The sequence below is a fragment of the Prionailurus viverrinus genome, chromosome B1, assembly GCF_022837055.1.
Source record: "Prionailurus viverrinus isolate Anna chromosome B1, UM_Priviv_1.0, whole genome shotgun sequence".
NCBI classification, from domain to species: Eukaryota; Metazoa; Chordata; class Mammalia; order Carnivora; family Felidae; genus Prionailurus; species Prionailurus viverrinus.
The window spans coordinates 138175886-138195595 of NC_062564.1; the positions used below are offsets into that span (position 1 = coordinate 138175886).

The 19710-nt window shown below is 36.6% G+C and overlaps 1 protein-coding gene across 7 annotated transcripts in view; it reads left to right on the forward strand.

Moving 5' to 3' along the window:
• Nucleotides 1-16380, forward strand: part of LIN54 (lin-54 DREAM MuvB core complex component) — a 75496-nt gene extending 59116 nt beyond the window's left edge. For all 7 annotated transcript variants that reach the window (XM_047856058.1, XM_047856061.1, XM_047856057.1 and 4 more), the window contains exons 6-13: nt 4199-4272; nt 4417-4614; nt 5745-5836; nt 6595-6666; nt 7874-7976; nt 8129-8266; nt 12451-12653; nt 14362-16380. In XM_047856058.1, the coding sequence (XP_047712014.1) occupies nt 4199-4272; nt 4417-4614; nt 5745-5836; nt 6595-6666; nt 7874-7976; nt 8129-8266; nt 12451-12653; nt 14362-14563 (1082 nt within the window). In that variant the 3' untranslated portion in view covers nt 14564-16380. The remainder of the gene's footprint in view (nt 1-4198; nt 4273-4416; nt 4615-5744; nt 5837-6594; nt 6667-7873; nt 7977-8128; nt 8267-12450; nt 12654-14361) is intronic.
• The last annotated feature ends 3330 nt before the right edge of the window (nt 16381-19710 follow it).

Genomic DNA, 19710 nt, shown 5'->3' on the forward strand with positions numbered 1-19710 from the left:
AGGATATGTGAAGGAAACAGTATTTTAGTTTGTATTCTATTAAAATTAGACCTATCAAGTAGTTTTATTTTCTAATCCCTCTTTCAGCTGATTTTAGAAGAAAATCTTTTATTACAGTATTCTTAATGAAAGGAAAATGACACTTGCATATTGGTGACTAAGGGAGTCAAGTTTTATATTCTCTCAGTACTTAAACTTAGCAGGGTACTAAAAGAGGTGCTGCAAGTCCAGTGTACCTGGATAATCCTAACGATATGAAGCAATCGTGAGATACAGTTGTTATATTTTATGTGTGTGTTTGTATGTGTACTATATGCTGAGATCCATTTCCAATGTGATGTTAACACTAATTTTAGTCAATAATAAGCCTTTGGTATAAGTAGAAAAGAAGCTAAAGATCCAGGAAGAGTACATGAATAGGTTGGATACTGCATAATTCTAATTACTGGTACTTCCTTTTCTAAGTTTTTATCTACCTTTCTGCCTCTCTCTACTTAGGCTCTTTGCCTCCTGGAAACCCACCCCGCCTCCCCACACACACCTTTTTCTATTTCTCTGCTTCTTTCTTTTTTTGCCTTGTACCTTCAACTTTCCCTCCCTGCCCTCCCCTTTACCTTTCCAGCTCCTTCAGTTATTCCTGTATATACCCTTTTCGGGCCTGCTCACATACACAACCACCCATGCAATTTCCCTTATGCCCACCCATATTTTTCTTTTTTTGTTCTCCTATCCCATAAGAGACCTAGGTATATATAATATATATTATTTTGCAGGAATAATGAATTAAATTTATAATTTTTATTAGAGATACATGAAAACTAGTTGCTCTCGTTCATGAATGTACTAATATGTCTTTATAAGGGCTTAATTTCCAGTGAGGGATTTCCTTATGCCAAAGGGGGTTAGGGTCATCTTGTACATTTCCCACCAAAGCCAGTATTCAAATGTTCTACCATGTTAACTGCTGGTTGGATAGCAGGCCACACACTAGAAAGATCCAGAAGACTTCATGGTTAATCTCTTTAGAATGTAATCTACCATCTTGGTGAAAGTCAATTTAAGAAATTAAAAAGCCTTAAACACTTGCACGTATGGTTTCTAAAAGTTGGAATGAGGCTATTCTAACAAGATTGTTCAGAATTTCTGTTAAAGACTAAAAAAGAAAAGATTATTCCAGTTTCTATGAAAATGGCAGTAATAGTAATGTGGGACTGTGCTCAAAAGTTGAGGGGGAGGAGAACTAGAGACTGGTGATGTAGTTATATAACATTGATATGTCCCCCTTTCCAGGTAATTTGTAATGTTCTCTTTTCTGGCCATTTCATTTTTTATTGTCTTCATTTCCCAGGTTTTAGTGAAAACTCAGCATGCAGATGCAAAGCTAACGTAAGCCTAGAGTTCCCAAATTTTCTAGTTCTGTGTGTGTGCGCGCGCGCACGGACACACACACACACACACACACACACACACACACAGAGACCGTTAACCCTTTCTTTATTATCCAAATAAAAATCATCTGCATCTGTCATTTGATGTGACTGAAGGCAGGCCACACGCTCCTTCCCTTTGTTTCAGAGACCACCAGGAAATTCTTACCTTCTCTGGTTGTTGGAGTCACTTCAGAATCACTGCTGTATGTGTTCATGGAACAATGGCCAGCATCTCTTCTCCAAGGAGCAAGTGGAGTAGGGAGTCTGTTCTTCTGTGTTCCAAGCAGGATTTCAGTCTTATAATTTCCTTTAATTCTTTCTAGTACTGCTGAGATCAGTCTGTAGTGGTTAGTATAACTTAACCAAATAAAACTGATGTAACTGAAGAGACTCAGAATAGGAAGTAAGTTCAAATTAGGTATCCGATGTCACTGCTTCTATAATTTATGGTCATGTACTCTTTTTGTATGACAACTTTATTGAGATAGAATTTGTGTTGACTATAGCATCCACCCTTGTTAAGCATACAGTGTAGTGGTTTTTAGTGTATTGAGAGAGATGCAGTCATCACCACTGATCAAACACTTTCTGGAGGTCCCCCACTTACCCTACCCTTTCCCTTTGTCCCCTTGCTTGCAGGGGCCTGCTCTCTTTAGGTCAGAGAACTGTCTAATGTTCTTCCGGGACTCTCAGCCTTCTGTCTTCAGCCATCAGCCCTCCCAGCCTTTTTATCTAAGGAAATGTGTTCTTTTTCTTTTGTTGTTAGATCCCATTATCTCAAGCTCTCTCTTTCAGACCAGGCTCTAGGCCTTTTTGCATAAATAAAACCTAACGGGCTATCCTTCCTATCTTCTTCAATCCCTTTTTTAGACTGTGGAAATGGCAGTAAGCAATTTGAAAGGTTGTCCTTCTTTTGGTCCAAACATACAGGTCTAGTGCCAGCCTCTCTCGTCCATTTCATCATAGTTTGTCTCTATGTCAGGGTTCATCTTCCCTTCAAATCATCTCACCCTTGAGGTTTTCCATCTGGTTGCTGTCCTTTTTCTGGCCACTTGGAAGCTTCACACTGACTTACATTTTCTTCCCTAATAACGTGCAATTTCTGCCCTCTCTTGGGTGGTTCCTTTCACTTTCACCTTCTCTTTTGCAGTTGCTCTCTCCTGTCCGTCCCCAGCTGTGTCATCCCAAGTAGACCCTCAGTTTGTGCACTCTTCTAACTTTCCTTGTTTTGTGGAACTCCATTCTGTTTTATACACTGTGGCCAGATACAGTTTCTTTTTGTGCTATTCCAAGTAATATTTCTGTACTTCAAAATCCTCAGACGGGGCGCCTGGGTGGCTCAGTCGGTTAAGCGTCCGACTTCGGCTCAGGTCACGATCTTGCGGTCCGTGAGTTCGAGCCCCGCGTCGGGCTCTGGGCTGATGGCTCAGAGCCTGCAGCCTGCTTCCGATTCTGTGTCTCCCTCTCTCTCTGCCTCTCCCCTGTTCATGCTCTGTCTCTCTCTGTCTCAAAAATAAATAAATAAATAAATAAATAAATAAATAAATAAATAAATAACAAACTAACAAAATCCTCAGAAACTTCTCATCGCCTACTGAATTAAAAATGCAGATTAAATATGTAGATTTCTACCCTAACGTTAAAGACCCGTGCTTGCCTACTTTAACCCTAGGTTCCAACCAGACTGGTCTGTTCACTAACATTTTGTGAAATGCTTTGCTGCTTCCCAGCATCAGGCCTCCACTGCTCATGCTTCTACCTCTTCATGGAATGTCCTGCTCCAATTTGTGTGCCCTCTCTGCAACCTGACCATTGATCACAACCCACCTCAGACACAATGCCTGTCATGCATTCTTTCAGTATTCCATATCCTCTGCCAGTCAGACATACATTCTGTCTCCCTCGGACTCTGCAGCACTTTCTCTTTTTTAATCATGTTTATTTTATTTGGTATATGTCTCATCTGCTCTACTGGAGTGTAACCTCTTTGAGCAAGTGTCTTTATACTTTAGTTTCCCCGGAACACTGTCTACAATGCCATTTATAGAGTAATGTTGGTTGTAATAACAATAATCACATTTATTGAGCAACTAACATTTATTGAGCACTTACTATTTGTTGGACACTGTTCTAATAAATGTTCATAGATTAACATATTTAATCTTTATACTCTGTAACGGAGGTACTATCCCCATGTTGTAGATGGAGTACAGGCAAAGAGAGTTAGAAAGCAGCAGAATTGGGATTTGAACCCCCAAGGGTGTTATGACTTAAGAGACCATCTTCTTAACCTTCATGCTGTGCTGCCTTTTAGTAGGTACTCTGTAAATAATGTATTATACTATAAAAATGATACCTTCTCTGGTTTCGGTACAAACATGGCAATTAGAATACAGAACAGCATTGTGACTCAAGCTCCTGAATGGCAGTTTTTTAAAATTTATACAACATTTCATGTGACTGGCTTTACTAGGGAATGTTTAAATCACCTGAGTACAGATTGAAGTATTTTCAGTAGACTGTCTTGAATGACGAACATTCCCTTAGCAGGCGGATAGACTGGAGCTCCCTGAGATATGCAGTCCTTGGTAGATGGGCTAAGGAATTTTGAAAAGGTAACTATCTTGATTAAAGAGTGCTCTAGACAGGAAATAAATGAAATTCTTTAAGCTCTTTTATCAGGATATCTTGAGAGAACTAAGTGTCTTAAATGTTTCAAGCACTATTTTCTGAAAATAAATTGTCCTTCCTCCCCTTTTTCTCAAAAGCAAAGCCAGTGGTTGTTAATACCACTCCCGTGCGGATGTCAGTTCCTCTTGTCTCCGCGCAGACTGTCAAACAGGTGAGTGTCACAGAACTTGTTTTCCCAGTCTCTCCCAAACAGACAATTCAGTTTTACAACTGAAAGTTAAGATTCATGTACAAGAGATATATGCTGAATGGAGAGGCTGTAAAATTTACTTCTGTAAATTCCTCTTTTTTTAAGGTTGTTCCCAAACCGATCAATCCCACTTCACAAATAGTTACCACCAGCCAGCCACAGCAGCGGCTCATCATGCCTGCCACACCACTGCCACAGATCCAGCCAAACCTCACTAACCTGCCACCAGGCACCGTGCTGGCCCCGGCTCCGGGGACAGGGAATGTGGGCTACGCAGTGCTTCCAGCTCAGTATGTTACTCAGGTATGAGAAAAAAATGGAGTCGTCGCATTTCAGAAAGGATGATTTGGTCTAAGATGTGCAGTCCTATCACGTTCTGAAACTACTCAAAAACATCTTACTCAGTATGAAAATGGCTCTTTCTAAAATCTTAAGATGCTAACAAAAACTTCTGAATTTATTTATGTATCTCTAGCGTTTAGAAATGGCACAAGTCACATATGCAAGCCAGACACTTAGGGACTGAGAGCAGCTTGGGAAGAGGGCAAGACTATGTAGATCGAAGAGAAGTTGAAGTTGGTGGAGTCCAAGTGCATTTAGAGAACATTGCCACTGTAATCCATCTCTTCCTCACATATGAGTAGGATGCCACTGACTTGCTCCTGGAAAGTAGACCGTGAGATACATTTCTAGGTGACTCATCTTTAGTGACCTGTCCAGATACTCTCATCTGGTCATCCTTAGAGTTAAAACCATGTATTATCTAACTGGCTGGTGAGGGTTAGGAGTGCTGCTTCTAAAGCAGATAGAAGTTTTCTTTTTCACGTAAGAATCCAGCAAATTAGCACCATGTTCTAAGCTGTTGAGTTGATCTACACAGATTATAAGAGAGAGAAAAGAAACCTGTGTACTTTAATGAAATGTACTATGGAGTATGCTAATGTGACCGCTGATTAGAAAATGAATGTCTAGTATTTTTGTCTCCAGCATCTCTTTTCTTGTATAGAAATCAATGTAAAATAGAAACTTATTGCTCACGTAACTTCTCATTCCCTATAACTTATAATGTGATGAATGATCAGTATAGTGCCTATTTTATTTACAAGTAGACACTTGCGTTTTTCTAGCCAATACAAATTAATACTTAATATTTTTGAGTCATTCATCCAGAATTTCTTAATCCTGATATGCTTACTCCTCTATGAAAAGTTTCTTGTATTTGTACCATGTAGTACTTTAAAATGTTCACGTTGTTTTCACCTCTGGTATTAGTTTGGGCCTTTAGAAGAGCTCCATGAAGTAGTGTGTATGAAATTCTCCATACTGTTTTTCCTGTTTTAGTGGATGACTTTGTGTTCCTTATTGATCATTGTATCTGAGAGTATTGTGCATTTTTGTAAATATGGTCTAAAACTACCTTTCTTTCTATGTAGCTACAGCAGTCTTCATATGTGTCTATAGCAAGCAACTCAAACTTCACCGGAACACCTGGTATCCAGACCCAGGCAAGGCTTCCATTCAATGGGTGAGTCTTTTGAAAATATGTAAGTGAAGTTGTTGGATCAGGTTAAATGCAACATTAAATATATATATTTCAAAACATCATAAGATATTTTTTCCTCAAAGCCATGTGAGCACGCCTCTATAGAACTTTTTATTTTGAGATGCTTTAAACAGAAAAGTTACAGGAGGAGAGAATTCCCAAATGTCTTTTACTGAACTGAGATTCATCAGTTTTGCCTCATATTCTCTGTCTCTTTCTTTTCTCTCTCTCATCCTGAATATGTTTTTAAAAATGAGATTAACTAGTTTTCAAATTGTTTATGTTAGGTCCTTTCCTTTTTTGTTGTTGTTATTAATCTGTTTTTTAATCTGTGAATTGCTTCCTTTGCAATATTGGTTTAGAAGCGGTGCTTAGTTAATTGCATGGGACCAGTCCACCTCTCTCCACTTCCAACCCCGTATACCCCTTTCCCCTCATTGCTTTTATAATTGAATCCCAAAAGTTTTGAGCAGATTTCAGCTCTAGTTCTCTCAGAAGGAGAGTTTTTTTGTGGAGTGTTCTTTAGAAGCTATTCATAACCTCCTTCTTAAAAATTCCCTGTCTTGACCCTACAACTTGCTTTTGAATTTGATGTGAAGGGACAACGTAGAGATGGATTATTAGAGATGGGTACATTTGTTAAAGCTTTATTTTAGGAGGAATTTGCAGAGACATTTCCAATTTGCAATAGTTATCTTTAATTGATTAAAATCTGTATCTTTTTTTTTGTATCTGTATAGCATAATACCATCAGAGTCTGCCAGTCGGCCCAGGAAGCCCTGTAATTGTACAAAATCGCTGTGTTTGAAATTGTAAGTCTTTTTGCTACTATTTCTTCATTGGATATAACTGAAAATACTTTTAAAAGTAAATGGAGTTAAATAAAAATTCTTAACAAACTCAGTTTCATAAGTCCAAGTAATTTAAATAAACGTGCAAGTGAATGAGCACTTACGACGGTGTAAAAATACTGTTTCGTACATTCAGAAGTTATTTTATAGTCTTTACCATAGATGAGGCACTGGAGTAGGAATTTAGGGACACAGCAGCATGAGACAGACATAGTCTCTTTTGTTAATAATAATAAATTTGATTATATTTATGACCTTTATATTTGGTCTCCTTAGTGAGGTGATACTCTGAGTAGCTTTAAAAATTATTGGATGGGGGCACCTGGGTGGCTCAATGAGTTAAGCATCTGACTTCAGCTCAGGTCATGATCATACAGTTCATGAGTTCGAACCCCACATCAGGCTCTCTGCTGTCAGCGTGGATTCTCTGTCTCCCTCTCTTTCTGCCCCTCCCCTGCTCGCACACACTCTCTCTCAAAAATAAAAAAAATAAACATGTAAAAAGAATTTGTTGGATGATTAATTTGCATATTAGGTCTGAACCAATAGATCTGACATGAAACACTTAAGTGAAAAGCACTGGTCATGTAAGTGGTTTAAAATCCCAAGAAGCATAACTGTAGTTCAAGTAAGCAGATTGCACTACTGGAATATAGCTCATGTGTTTCCTTTTTAATAATTTTGAAATAACTTACTTTGGGTTCACATAAAATCACGTAGCTGTTGTGTTGACAGCAGTTACTACTGGAACTAAGTTTCTAAACCAAAATTCTAGGAGCCAGTGACTTTAATTTTGAGGCTGATGAACGTGGTTGACAGTAAAAATAAACTCTGTAAGTAGGTGGGTCTGCATATATAATGCTTTTAATTAGATAATTTCTGGTTTTATGTATTTTAACAATGATTTTTCTGGGATGCCTGAATGGCTCATTCGGTTAAATGTCCGACTCTTGATTTTGACGCAGGACACAATCTCACAGTTCATGGGTTTGAGCCCTGTGTTGGGCTCTGTGCTGACAGCATGGAGCCTGCTTGGGATTTTTTTCCTCTCCCTCTCTCTCTCTGCCCCTCTCCCTACTCTTGCTTGCTCTCTCAAAATAAACAATAATAATAAAAAAAAATAACCAATGACTTTTTTATGTGACTTGCACTGATTTTTGTATTCCAGATATTGTGATTGCTTTGCAAATGGTGAATTTTGCAACAACTGCAACTGTACTAATTGTTATAATAATTTGGAACATGAAAATGAAAGGCAAAAAGCAATAAAGGTGATTACTTTTTATTTTATTTAACTGACAGAAATCTCCAGTTTCACCTGATTTTTGTAGAACTTAGTTCCTTTACAATGAAAATTAATTCCTTTTGCTGTATTTAATCTAATGTGATTGAGCTTCAGTTGATATTTGATCTGTTTTAATAGGCATGCCTTGACAGAAATCCAGAAGCTTTTAAACCTAAGATAGGGAAAGGAAAGGAGGGAGAATCAGATCGACGTCACAGCAAAGGATGTAATTGCAAACGATCAGGATGTCTTAAAAACTACTGTGAATGCTATGAGGTGAGATGCTGGTTGGGGAACATAATCTAACCATTTTTTTTGAAAATAACTTTAGAAAGGGTATATTGTAAAAATTTACTTACAAATTGGGAAATTATTCTGCTATCGCAGTTTGAAAATATGCACAGTCGTTGCAAGGGCCCTAGTTTGAGGAAGACCTTCTGGCCTCCCAAGCAGGGCTTCAGAGGAACAATACCTTGGTTTTGTCATTATGGCTTTGGGACTCATTACCTGATTACCAGTTCATAACTTCTTGATCATTATACCTGGAAGTGTGTAAATCAGAGCAACAATTTATTGATTTTTAGTAAAAATAACATCAGGGGGCGCCTGGGTGGCCCAGTCGGTTGGGTGTCTGACTTGAACTCAGGTCATGATCTCATGGTTCATAAGTTCGAGCCCCGCATTGGGCTCTGTGCTGACAGCTCAGAGCCTGGAGCCTGCTTTGGGTTCTGTGTCTTCCTCTCTCTCAGCCCCTTCCCTGCTTGCTCTCTCTCTCTCTCTCTCTCTCAAAAATAAGTAAACATTAAAAAAAAACTTTTTGGGGGTGCCTGAGTGCCTCAGTTGGTTGGGCGTCCAACTTCAGCTCAGGTCATGATCTCACGGTCCGGTCTGTGAGCTCGAGCCCCACATCGGACTCTGTGCTGACAGCTCAGAGCCTGGAGCCTGCTTCAGCTTGTGTCTCCCTCTCTCTCTGCACCTCCCTCACTCAAACTTTGTGTGTGTCTCTCTCTCTCTCTCTCAAAAATAAACATTAAAAAATAAATAAAAATTTTTTTAAATAACATCAAAGTGGTTTGGAAACTAGCAGTTGTCTTTAATGGAAGAGTAGTGCTACCAACTGTCCCCCCTGGGCTTTTGAAAATATATGTGGTTACAAAATAGTCTGCATTCCAGGGGCAGTCCTGAAAGTGAAGATTTATCTTGCCCAACATGCCTATAGTGCCTTGTTGAAGAACAGTGCTCTTTGGAAAACTGAATTATGTTACGAAGTTTGCTTTCTGAGCATAAAAATAGGGAAGAAACATGAAATATTGCTGGTTGAGGTTATTGGTCATGGTGAAGTGATTGCATCCATTTTTGCTGCTGACCATGATTAGTCAGGCATCTTTGACAGGTGCTATTTATTTTATTTTTAAATGCTATTTAAATCATCCCCTTCTTGCTATAGACGAAGTACTATATAACTACATTGTTTTTATTTTCAAATAAACATTGTTTTTATTTTCAAAGCTTAAATAGAATAATCTATTCATGCCCAAGATGAACCCTGTGTTAGTGTATTTGCTTTTTTGGTGTACCTGAAACTCTTCACTGACAATCTTTGGAATTGAGTCATCCCTATAGTTAGCTGGCTCTTCTCATCTATTAGATTTTCATACTTTCAGATTTCATATTCAGAAGGATACCTTATTTTTTGTATTGGCAGAAGCCCTGGCGTTGTACTTGGTAAAGCAGTACCAAGGACGGCATTCTCCCCTCATAAGGTTGCTCTGCTTTAGGAGTGTGTGCCTGCCATTCCATGCCCCTTCCCATTCAAAATGTGTCACAGTAAAGATTATGTGTGCTGTATTCCCTATGTAATGAATTCGTAATTCACCTGTGTTAGAAGTCAAATACTCCTTCTAAGAAGTATAGTAAGGTAACCTCTTGTTGGTCCTAAAGTCAAAATGAATGAAAATTGTGTGTAATTAAGAGTATTTTGAAAGTGTCTTAAATAATGTTTTAGAGTCCAACAAGTCAGTTTTTTATCCTTTTTTATCCTGAATTTTTATTTGAATTAAAAAAAATTTTTTTAAAGTTTATTCATTTTTGAGAGACAGAGAGCAAGCAGGGGTGGGGCAGAGAGAGAGGGAGATGCAGACTCTGAAGCAGGCTCCAGGCTTTGAGCTGTTAGCACAGAGCCCGATGTGGGGCTTGAACTCACAGAATGTGAGATCAGACCTGATCCAAAGTTGGATGCTCAACCAACTGAGCCACCCAGGTGCCCCTGGACTCCTTTATTTGAACACATGATGAAATAGGTGGCATCTGTTCATAAACCATGTCATACAAAATTTGTCATGGATATTTAAAAAATGTAAGAATAGCATATTCTTATTATCAAACCAAGTCCACAAAAAGAGACAAAATGGAAATTGATGTAAAGCTGGGTCAGAAGGGCAAAGAAGCCCTTCCATGCATATGGCATTGAACGGTCTGTACATGCTAGGCGTATGATAAACGTGCAAGAACTAACAATTATATATTTATATATATAGAGAGAATTTATAGAAATAGAAAAGCTCGTTGAAGTATACTAAAAGAGAGAAAGCTGCCCAGTTATAAAAATCCTTGACTTTCAGGACACACATAGTGTCTAATAACTAACTTGTCGCTCTCAAAGACCAAGAAATGGAAGAACTGGAATGCACTAATCTAGGACTAGCAGTGGCTGATTGGCCCCTTGTGAATTGGTTGTGATATTGTCTGACAGTTTGTGTGTTCATTTGTTGGTCTTTTGAACTGAATTGGCTTTTTTGGTCCAGTTAGTCTGCATCTGGATAACACATGCCTGTTCCTTTCACTCAGCTTTCAAGGCTTGTTGAGTGGAGGTGTGAGCGTCCACAATTTTTAAATGGCTGTGCCTTGTAACCTTTTTTCCTCTCCTTGTTTTTGACCACAAGGGAAGTTGAATCAGCAAAGCTAAACGGATACTCTGTCATTCTAATTTCTTCTTCCTGAGTTCCTGTTAGATTATTAGTACCTTTCTTACGGTTCTTCATACTTAATCCAAATTATCGTTATTGGTGTGTCTTTTTCACCCTTGATATCAGGGATTTTATCTCTTCATCATTAGATACTTATTAAGTGTAGCTTAACTCCATTAACCCAGAATGTATATCCATTTTGTTCCCTTGGTAAAGAGAATTTATTTGTGTATTGTAAGAAAGGAGCAGGGTTAAATGTGTTCGTCATAATACGATTTGTTTGTCTTGCTAGGTGCTGTAGAGAGAAAGGGCAGTTGGTATGTTTCTTTAAATTGACATGGGTTCACTGAAGAAACTGCATCCAACAAAAGATACTCAAATTTACTAGGCTTGGGAAATGTCAATGACGGAACAATGAGATCTCACTTCACCTCTTTCCCCCAGATTGCTAAATATTAAAAAGAGCTAGAATATACACTGTTGGAGGGAATGTGGGAAAGGCTTCTTTTATACATTGCTGATGAGATGTGAGGTGTTACAGCCTTTTGTAAAGACAGTCTGCCCACATCTATTAAAATACACACACCCTTTGGCCAGTGAGCCCAATGCTAGAAATGTAGCTCATAGAAATAAAAGTATATATATGTATATGTATATAAAATAATCTTTTATGCATTATTTGTAGTACTCAAGAACTGGTAACAAAATAGATGCCCAGCAACAGGCAAGTGAATGCCCAAATAAAAGGTGGCACATCTATACCAGGGATTAATACTCAGCCATTAAATAGAATGAATTCAGCCTATGCTAGATGACTTGGGGGGAGGGATTCCATGAGGCGTAGTGTGAGAAACGGAAGATGCAGAAAGTGGGGCATATGATTTTGTAAAACGCACTAAAAAAAAGACGTGTATTTGTTAGTTAAGATAGGTATATGTACATAAGGGCTGTGTTTTTCATAAATATATATGTTTTACACATTTTTACATACAAGGACACACTGGTTTAATATGGACTATGGAAGGATTTGGGGAAGCTGGAGAAGGGGATTCACGGAGGGAGATTATGGAGATTATCCATAATAAAAATAGCATCTACGAAATTCCTTTCATGTGATAATTGTGTGTTTGCATAAGTGGGAAATGATCAACACGTTGAGGTGGATGGATTCCGGATAACTGGTATTTTTTTAATATTGTATCATTCATATTCTTTATAAAGAACACATGTTAATCATATCAGGAGGAAAACCTTTAGCGGGGGAAGAAATGATGTGGAAGCACTCAAAAACAAACACTGTGTAGCCACTCTCGGACTTAAATATTTGACCTGTCCACGTGTAGGTAGCCCATTGAGTGTCAGGAAGAGAGGTTTCCATTGTATCTTATGTCATTTGAGCAGTTAGTTCTGTTGTCTGTTGATTTGATTAGAGTCTACTTAAGAGTAATGCTTTTTGGGTTTGATTTGGAAGCTTTTCTTTTGTAAATCTTTTAGGCAAAAATAATGTGTTCCTCAATATGCAAATGTGTTGGCTGTAAGAATTTTGAAGAAAGCCCAGAACGAAAGACACTGATGCACTTGGCAGACGCAGCTGAAGTAAGGGTACAGCAACAGACGGCAGCGAAAACTAAGTTATCTTCTCAAATTTCGGACTTGCTTACTAGGCCAACACCGGCTTTGAATAGTGGAGGAGGAAAGTAAGTCAGTATTTTAATGTATTTTTTATAGTATAACATCAGTATTATTTCTGGTAAAGTTTCTTCTTTTTGGACAAGGCTAAGTTCATGCTTTGCCTTGTTGCAAACCTCTTTTTGCATTTTCTATCTCTAGTTACTTGTAAAGGATTTTGAAGGTAATAGGAAAACCACTGTGAGATATAGTACACACTTCTAACATGCTTTGTGCTTAATTCGATTTCTCTCCACTAAGATGAGGTAGTGATGTAATTTGACAAATCCCTAAGAAAACTGAATTTTTACACCTGTTTCTGGTAGCAGTATCATTCACACTTTTGCACATCCTTACCTTCTGTTGCCTTTTCCGTGCCCATGTAGCACTTTTCCCCATCCTACTGGGGCACCTTGTTTCACTGGACTGCTAAACTCTGGAATAGGAAAGCTCGAGCTTTAAAGTTCGGCCGAGATGAGTTTAAATACCGTGTGTGCTACGCAGTAGTTTATGAATTCGACAAGCACTCCCCCTCTCTAGGTCTCGGTTCTCTTGTCCTTCCCATCATCCTTACCAAGTGGCCACAAAGAATAAAGCATCGCTGTCCCAGTGTTTGGCAGGGTCCTATGCCACACAGCTTGCTGGTGTGGATTTGTATCAGAGGGTTTAGTAGAGGTTAGCTTGCAGAATTATTAAATGCAATGAGCCTTCCAGATGGTATATTATGTAAAATGCCTAAGTTGAAATAGGCTCCAATGCTTACAGAAATGCTTCTTTTTGTAAAAAATATTTCAGATAGCAATTCTGAAGAACTATTATACAGTGTTACTAACTATACAATATTAACGTTATTGTAATAGTATAATACTTTCTAACTTAAAGTGTTTTACATTTTGAAGATTTTTATACAACTGTACAGCAGCCCAAACCCTCAATTACTCTCTTGTCACAGTAGGTCTGAATTTCAGACTTCATTTGTTTTGCAGTTTCCTTCTGTCAGTGTCGTTGGTAACATTAGTGTCGTGGTTACGTTAGGTTGCCTGATTTGTCTCTGAAGGCTTTAAGACGTGGCTACATATAGCAAGCCTCAGGATGGATTGCTCTTATTTAATACTTAATAGTTGAGGTCTTTATGAATGAAACTCCATGTAGAGAACAGCATTTGGTTTCCCCAAATGTTTTGTTTGTCATGATGGAAAAATGCAAAATTTTGGTGTGCTTTTTGCTTTGTGAACAATATATGGGACTCTGGGAAAGTACTTTATTTTTAGTGTTGTCCAGGAGATACTGCTTGCAGTGCTCAATCTTATTCATTCATTGAACAAATATTCATGGAGTGTTTCTATGTGTCAGGCAGTGTTCTAGGCTGTGAAGAAACAGCAATAAATAAAACAAAGACTGCACTCTGAAAACTAATTCACGAATTAGGAGAATTTGTTATAGAATTATCCAGTTGACATACAGAGTTAACATCTTTTAGTTAACCAGATAACCTTGTGTAGGTAATAAGACATGTATTTTATGTAAAATTATATTTTCTTATATGCAATAATAAAACAGGTCTAACTTTTTAAAGCTCTTTGGGCTGTGCTTGTGCTCACTGCACAAATTGTAATGTTCAGTGTGTTGGTGAGTCATGAACATGTTAACAGATTTTCATGTGAAGTAATGTCATCCACTTTTGTTGTTATTCAACACCATCATCGTCTCTCTTTCTCTCTCAAAAAATCATTTCAGATTGCCATTTACATTTGTAACTAAGGAAGTAGCGGAAGCCACATGTAATTGCCTTCTTGCCCAGGCAGAGCAGGCAGACAAGAAGGGAAAATCAAAGGCAGCAGCCGAACGGATGATACTGGAGGAATTCGGACGATGTTTGATGAGCGTCATCAATTCTGCAGGCAAAGCAAAAAGTGACCCTTGTGCCATGAATTGCTAACTCTTGCACAAAAGACTGATAAATGGAACTGTACAGAAAATTGAAGGTCCAGGGACACTTGATTTTCTGGAAGATAATTTAACAATGATTGTACTGTTAATTCAGTCCTTGTGTGACCTGAAGTTATAATATTGAAAGAAGAAATTTTAAGTGAGGAAATTAGTACATTTTAAATCTTAGTTAAATCTGTTTATGCCCCTTCTAAATTGAGTTTTTCTTTATTGTATTATATAGATTTTTAATTTGCATGGGTTTCTTAAGAATTAGATGTTCTATCCATCTGATGCTGTTGACAAAGGACATTTATAAATTAATATAATTTATAATGTATGGCGTTGTAGGACTTTGCTCCAGTAGAAAAAGCCAGAGAACCATTGGTATTACCCAGTCATTCTTTGGCACTAGACCTAAGCAGATAGAATGTCTACATAAACAAATTCTTATGAAACATATTCAAATGACATTTTTGTGTTTAGAAAAGCACTACCTTTTTAAGAAAAAACTTTTTAGCACAGATTCTGGAATAATATCGTGTTGTCACTTTGGGAATGTCAGAAGGGGAAGGAATCCATAGGCATACTTTTAAAATTAAGAAGTTGTTTTTTAAGAAAAACTGTTAAGGGACAGGCAGTAGTTCTTGATAGGCAAGGTGTTTCTCTAAGAAAGAGTGACTAAGAAATGCTCTGGGATGTTTCCATTTTCTTTGAAGGAGGTGCTGTGTATTTGAAATGATATTAATAAATTGTCAAAGTGATTACTGGGTACTATTAAAAGTGAGAGGTGCATATGAATAGAACTTATTATGTAGTGATAATACAGAAACTTACATAATCATCAGGTATACAATTTGACTTGGAGAAATAAAGAACATTGAAGCTCTAATAAATGAATTGAGGGAAAGACTTTTCATCTATACAATTCTCTTTATAGACTTTTGAACTAAGAGGTCTCAATCCAGTGTAGGAGTCTTATTTGATTTACTGAAAGGGCCTCCTAACAAAGCTTTCAAAATTATAGTGGGACTTCTTTTTATAAGGGAAGCTTAAAATGGCATTATTTTTAGCCAGTGATTTGATAAGCTGAAGGTATGAGTGTTTTCTTATTATTACTAAAATAACCTAAATCATTTTCACAAATTCAAAATTCAAGAGCTTTATGAATTTAAGAGCCTGTACGAGGACTCTGGATTTTATGACAAGAAAAACCATGTTGGAATTCAGGCATTTTGTTAGGTACCTTAATCCTCAGTAATTATTAGTATATGATTATTACATTTCCTACAAGGAATCTATAGTTGTATGTATTAAGTGTGTATATATGTTCATATGAACATGCAAGATATAGGCAATAGAAATTAAGTAATCCAAAAGAAGATTCCGTTATTCATTGAAGTATCTTCCTTTTGAAATTTGGATTTATAAAATTATAGTGCAGTAACTTTAAATGTAGATAGTGCAAACATTCTTAGCACCTCAATCTAGTATGTTTAATTAAAATTTGTATAAATGTAAATTAGTGTAAGAGGATAAAATATCTAATCAAGTTATTTTTCAAAAGATTACAATACCTTTTTGGTCTAAACCTAAACTTTGTTCATTTTGTACATATTCTGTGTTTAATTCTAATTGCACCTTTGTGATGTGTATTTATATACAGTGTGCAGAAAATGTTTGTGAAATTTGGATTACAATTGTAGATTATGTATGACGGCATTGCTTGAGAATGTTTTGCTTGTAAAAACTTGAAGGTGCAATCAAATGCTACTAGTTTTTCTGATTTTCAAGAAGCTATCTAAAGTATTAAGACTTTCCTTCCTGTGTAGTACTTACTAAGCAACTTTTTGTATTTAGGCATTTGCATCAAATTGCTGAACAAGATTAATATCCACATTAATTCAACAATTTTAAAAGACTATTTGGGGAGGGTTGGGTATATAATTTTTTTAGCTCTATTTACATCCCAAAGTAGAAAGATTAAATTTATATTTACTAGAGCTATTCGAAGAATACACTTTTCTATATTGTAAAAACAGGACAGCAAAGTAAATCATACAGAAAATAAACATTTATACTATTCTGTAAAAAAAAAAAAAGTTTGTTTTTTTCTTTAAGAACACCACTTTTAACCATTTAATGTACCAGAAAAGAAACTTAAAATATCTGATTTTAAGTAAATTTGACATTACTTCTGAAAGCACACAAATAATAAGTATAATTTTGCCCAATTATCATTAACCCAAAATTGCTTTGAAATGAAAATAGGCCTTTTTTCCACTGTGTAAGGGCAGAAACTCAGTCTACTCTTTCCTTTCTTTTTTGATGTTTTTCTTTCTTTTTTAATGTTTGATGTTTTTATGGTGAGCACCTTTCTCAGTTTCCTTTTCTTTCAAGAACAAAAAGCAACCTGTAGGTCTTATCTGGGAAACAAAACCTTAATGTTGCAGGTAATAAAACAAGCAGAGCAGCGACTTTAGGGAGAGACTACTGCTTTAGCTTCCCAGTTCTTGGATTCAGACAACTAACATTTTCTAAATCTTATGTCAAATGTGAATAAAAAAAATCTTTAGAAAAGTTTTCCACTTTTATTGTTCTGTAACAAACAGCTAAGAGAATACTTGTTATGTAAACGCAGCTTCAAACTAGGATCTCTACCATCATGTTGCATCCTTTTTCAGCATTTTCTGTAGAAATTCCGTAGCAGCAACCCAAAGGAGAAGGAAGCCAATCAGCTATAGAAAGCCTTTACTATTGGAGTTATTTTCTACTGTGTCAATTACTTAGGGCTGTGTGTGTCTGTGTGTGTGTGTGTGTGTTTCCTTAATGCAGATTTTGTCATTATAGACCAAATGTGAGGTTTTTATGATCCAAATGACTTTATAAAATGAAAGGTATAAGGGCTTTTTTTTAAATTATAATTTTTAAATAGTTTTATGAAAGCATTTAAGGCATTTTCTTTTCTCAAAAGCATTAAGAAAATATATTCAGGGTAATATTTACTATAAGGCCAGAGACATTTAACTCCCTGATTATATTATCAAATGAAGTCTAGCAATAGATAAAAAGAATGCATCATGACCAGGTTGGGTTTATCTCCGGAATAAAAAGTTGACAACATTCAAAAATAATGTAACTCACTGCATGGATATAAAACAGAAGTAAAACTGTATGATCGTAAAAGTTGCAGAGAACCTTTTGAATATACTAAAAACTACTGAACTTTAAAAGGGTTAATATTACAATATGTATATTATAGCTCAAATATTTTTCCAAAAAAGTTAAAAGGTACAGAAAAATTATGACAAAATTCACGACCCACTTATGACTGAAATGTGCACACACACACACACACACACAAACTCTTCAGCACACCAGGAAGAGAAAAGGATTCTCAACCTGAAAAGACCATTTACTAAAAAGCCTACAGCTAATATCGTATGAATGGTGAAGACAATGTTTCCCCTGCTAGACTAGGAACAAGACACTCCTACAACATTGTATTGGAGGTTACTGTATAGTAAGCAGGGGAGCACAGATTGGAAATAAGACAGTATCTACTGGTCAACGTGACTGCCTATATACAAAAGTCAGTAATCTTTAAAGAAAAACTAGAAAAAGTGAGTTTAAGCAAAGTCAGTATGTAAAATTGTATTTTTACATAGTAGCAACGAACATTTAGAAACAAATTTTTACAATTAGCATAGTAGCACCACAAAATGTGAAGTGTAACAGATATATACAAGATCTGTAGGTGAAGTGTAGAAAACATTGATAAAATCAGAGAAGACCTTAAAAAAGGAAAGATCTACCATGTTTGTGAATTGGAACATTGGATACTATGAAGATATCACTTCTCTCCAAATTGATCTTTAGATTCCCCAAAGCTCCAGCCAAAATCCCAGCAGGAATCTTTGTAAAAAATCAACAAGTTGATTAAACAATATATAGAGAAAGGTACAATTAGAACAGCCAAACATTTCTGAATAACGAACAAAGGTGAAACTCCTACTTGACTTCAAGGCTCATATAAGGCTCATCAGGTCACTGTGGTACTGGTGAAATGTTAGACCAATGGATCAATGGAACAGAACAGAGCCTAGAAGTAGACCCATATATATGTGGTCAATTTCTTACAAAGGCTCAAAGGTAATTCAGGGAACAATAATCTTTTTAACAAACACTGCTGGGATATCCATATGTAAAATATGAATCTCAACTTCTACCAAAGACCAGAATGAACTGAAAATGGATCATAACCTAAAAATGAAAAACCTAAAGCAACCAAATACCTAGAAGATAACATGAGAAGAAAAATCTGTGGCTTTGGGTTAGGCAACGTCTTCTTAGATATGAAACTAAAGTATCCCTAAAAGATAAAAACTGATAAAATCCATTTTTCAAAATTAATGTCTGCCCTTCAAAACACAATAAGAAAAGCCACAGACTGGCAGAAAATATTTGCAAAACACATTAGATAATGCACTTCTATCCAGAATATATAATTAACACTCAATAAAAAAAACCAACCTTCCGAAAGAGGGGCAAAAGACTTCAACAGACCTTTCACCTAAGATTATGTGGATGGCAAATAATCCTATGAAAAGATGCTCAGCATCATTAGCCATTAGGAAAATGGAAATGAAAGCCACAGTGAAATACTACTGCACACCTATTAGAATGGCTAATTCAAAACTAAACCCTGGCCATACCAAGTACTGGGAAGAAAGGAGAGGAACTGGAAGTTTCATACATTTCCTGATTGGAATGCAGAGTGGTGAAGTTATTTCACAAAAAGAGTTCTGGCAGTTTGTCATAAAGCATAATATATACTTACTATGTTACCCATTGTATGGATACAACACATTTTTACTTATCCATCAGTTGGACATTTCGGTTTTTTCACTTTGTAGCTATAATATGAAATTTGTGTGCAAATTTTTACATGAACATGTTTTTATTTCTCTTGGATATATATATGCCTGTCAGTAGAACTGCTAGGTGATATGGTAACTGTTCAACCTTTTGAAGAGCTGCCAAGCTGTTTTCCAAAGCATCTGCATTCCCACCAACAGTGTAAGAGGGTTTCAATTTCTCCACATTCTTGTCAACACTTGCTATTAACTTTCTTACTATAACCATCCTAGTGGGTGT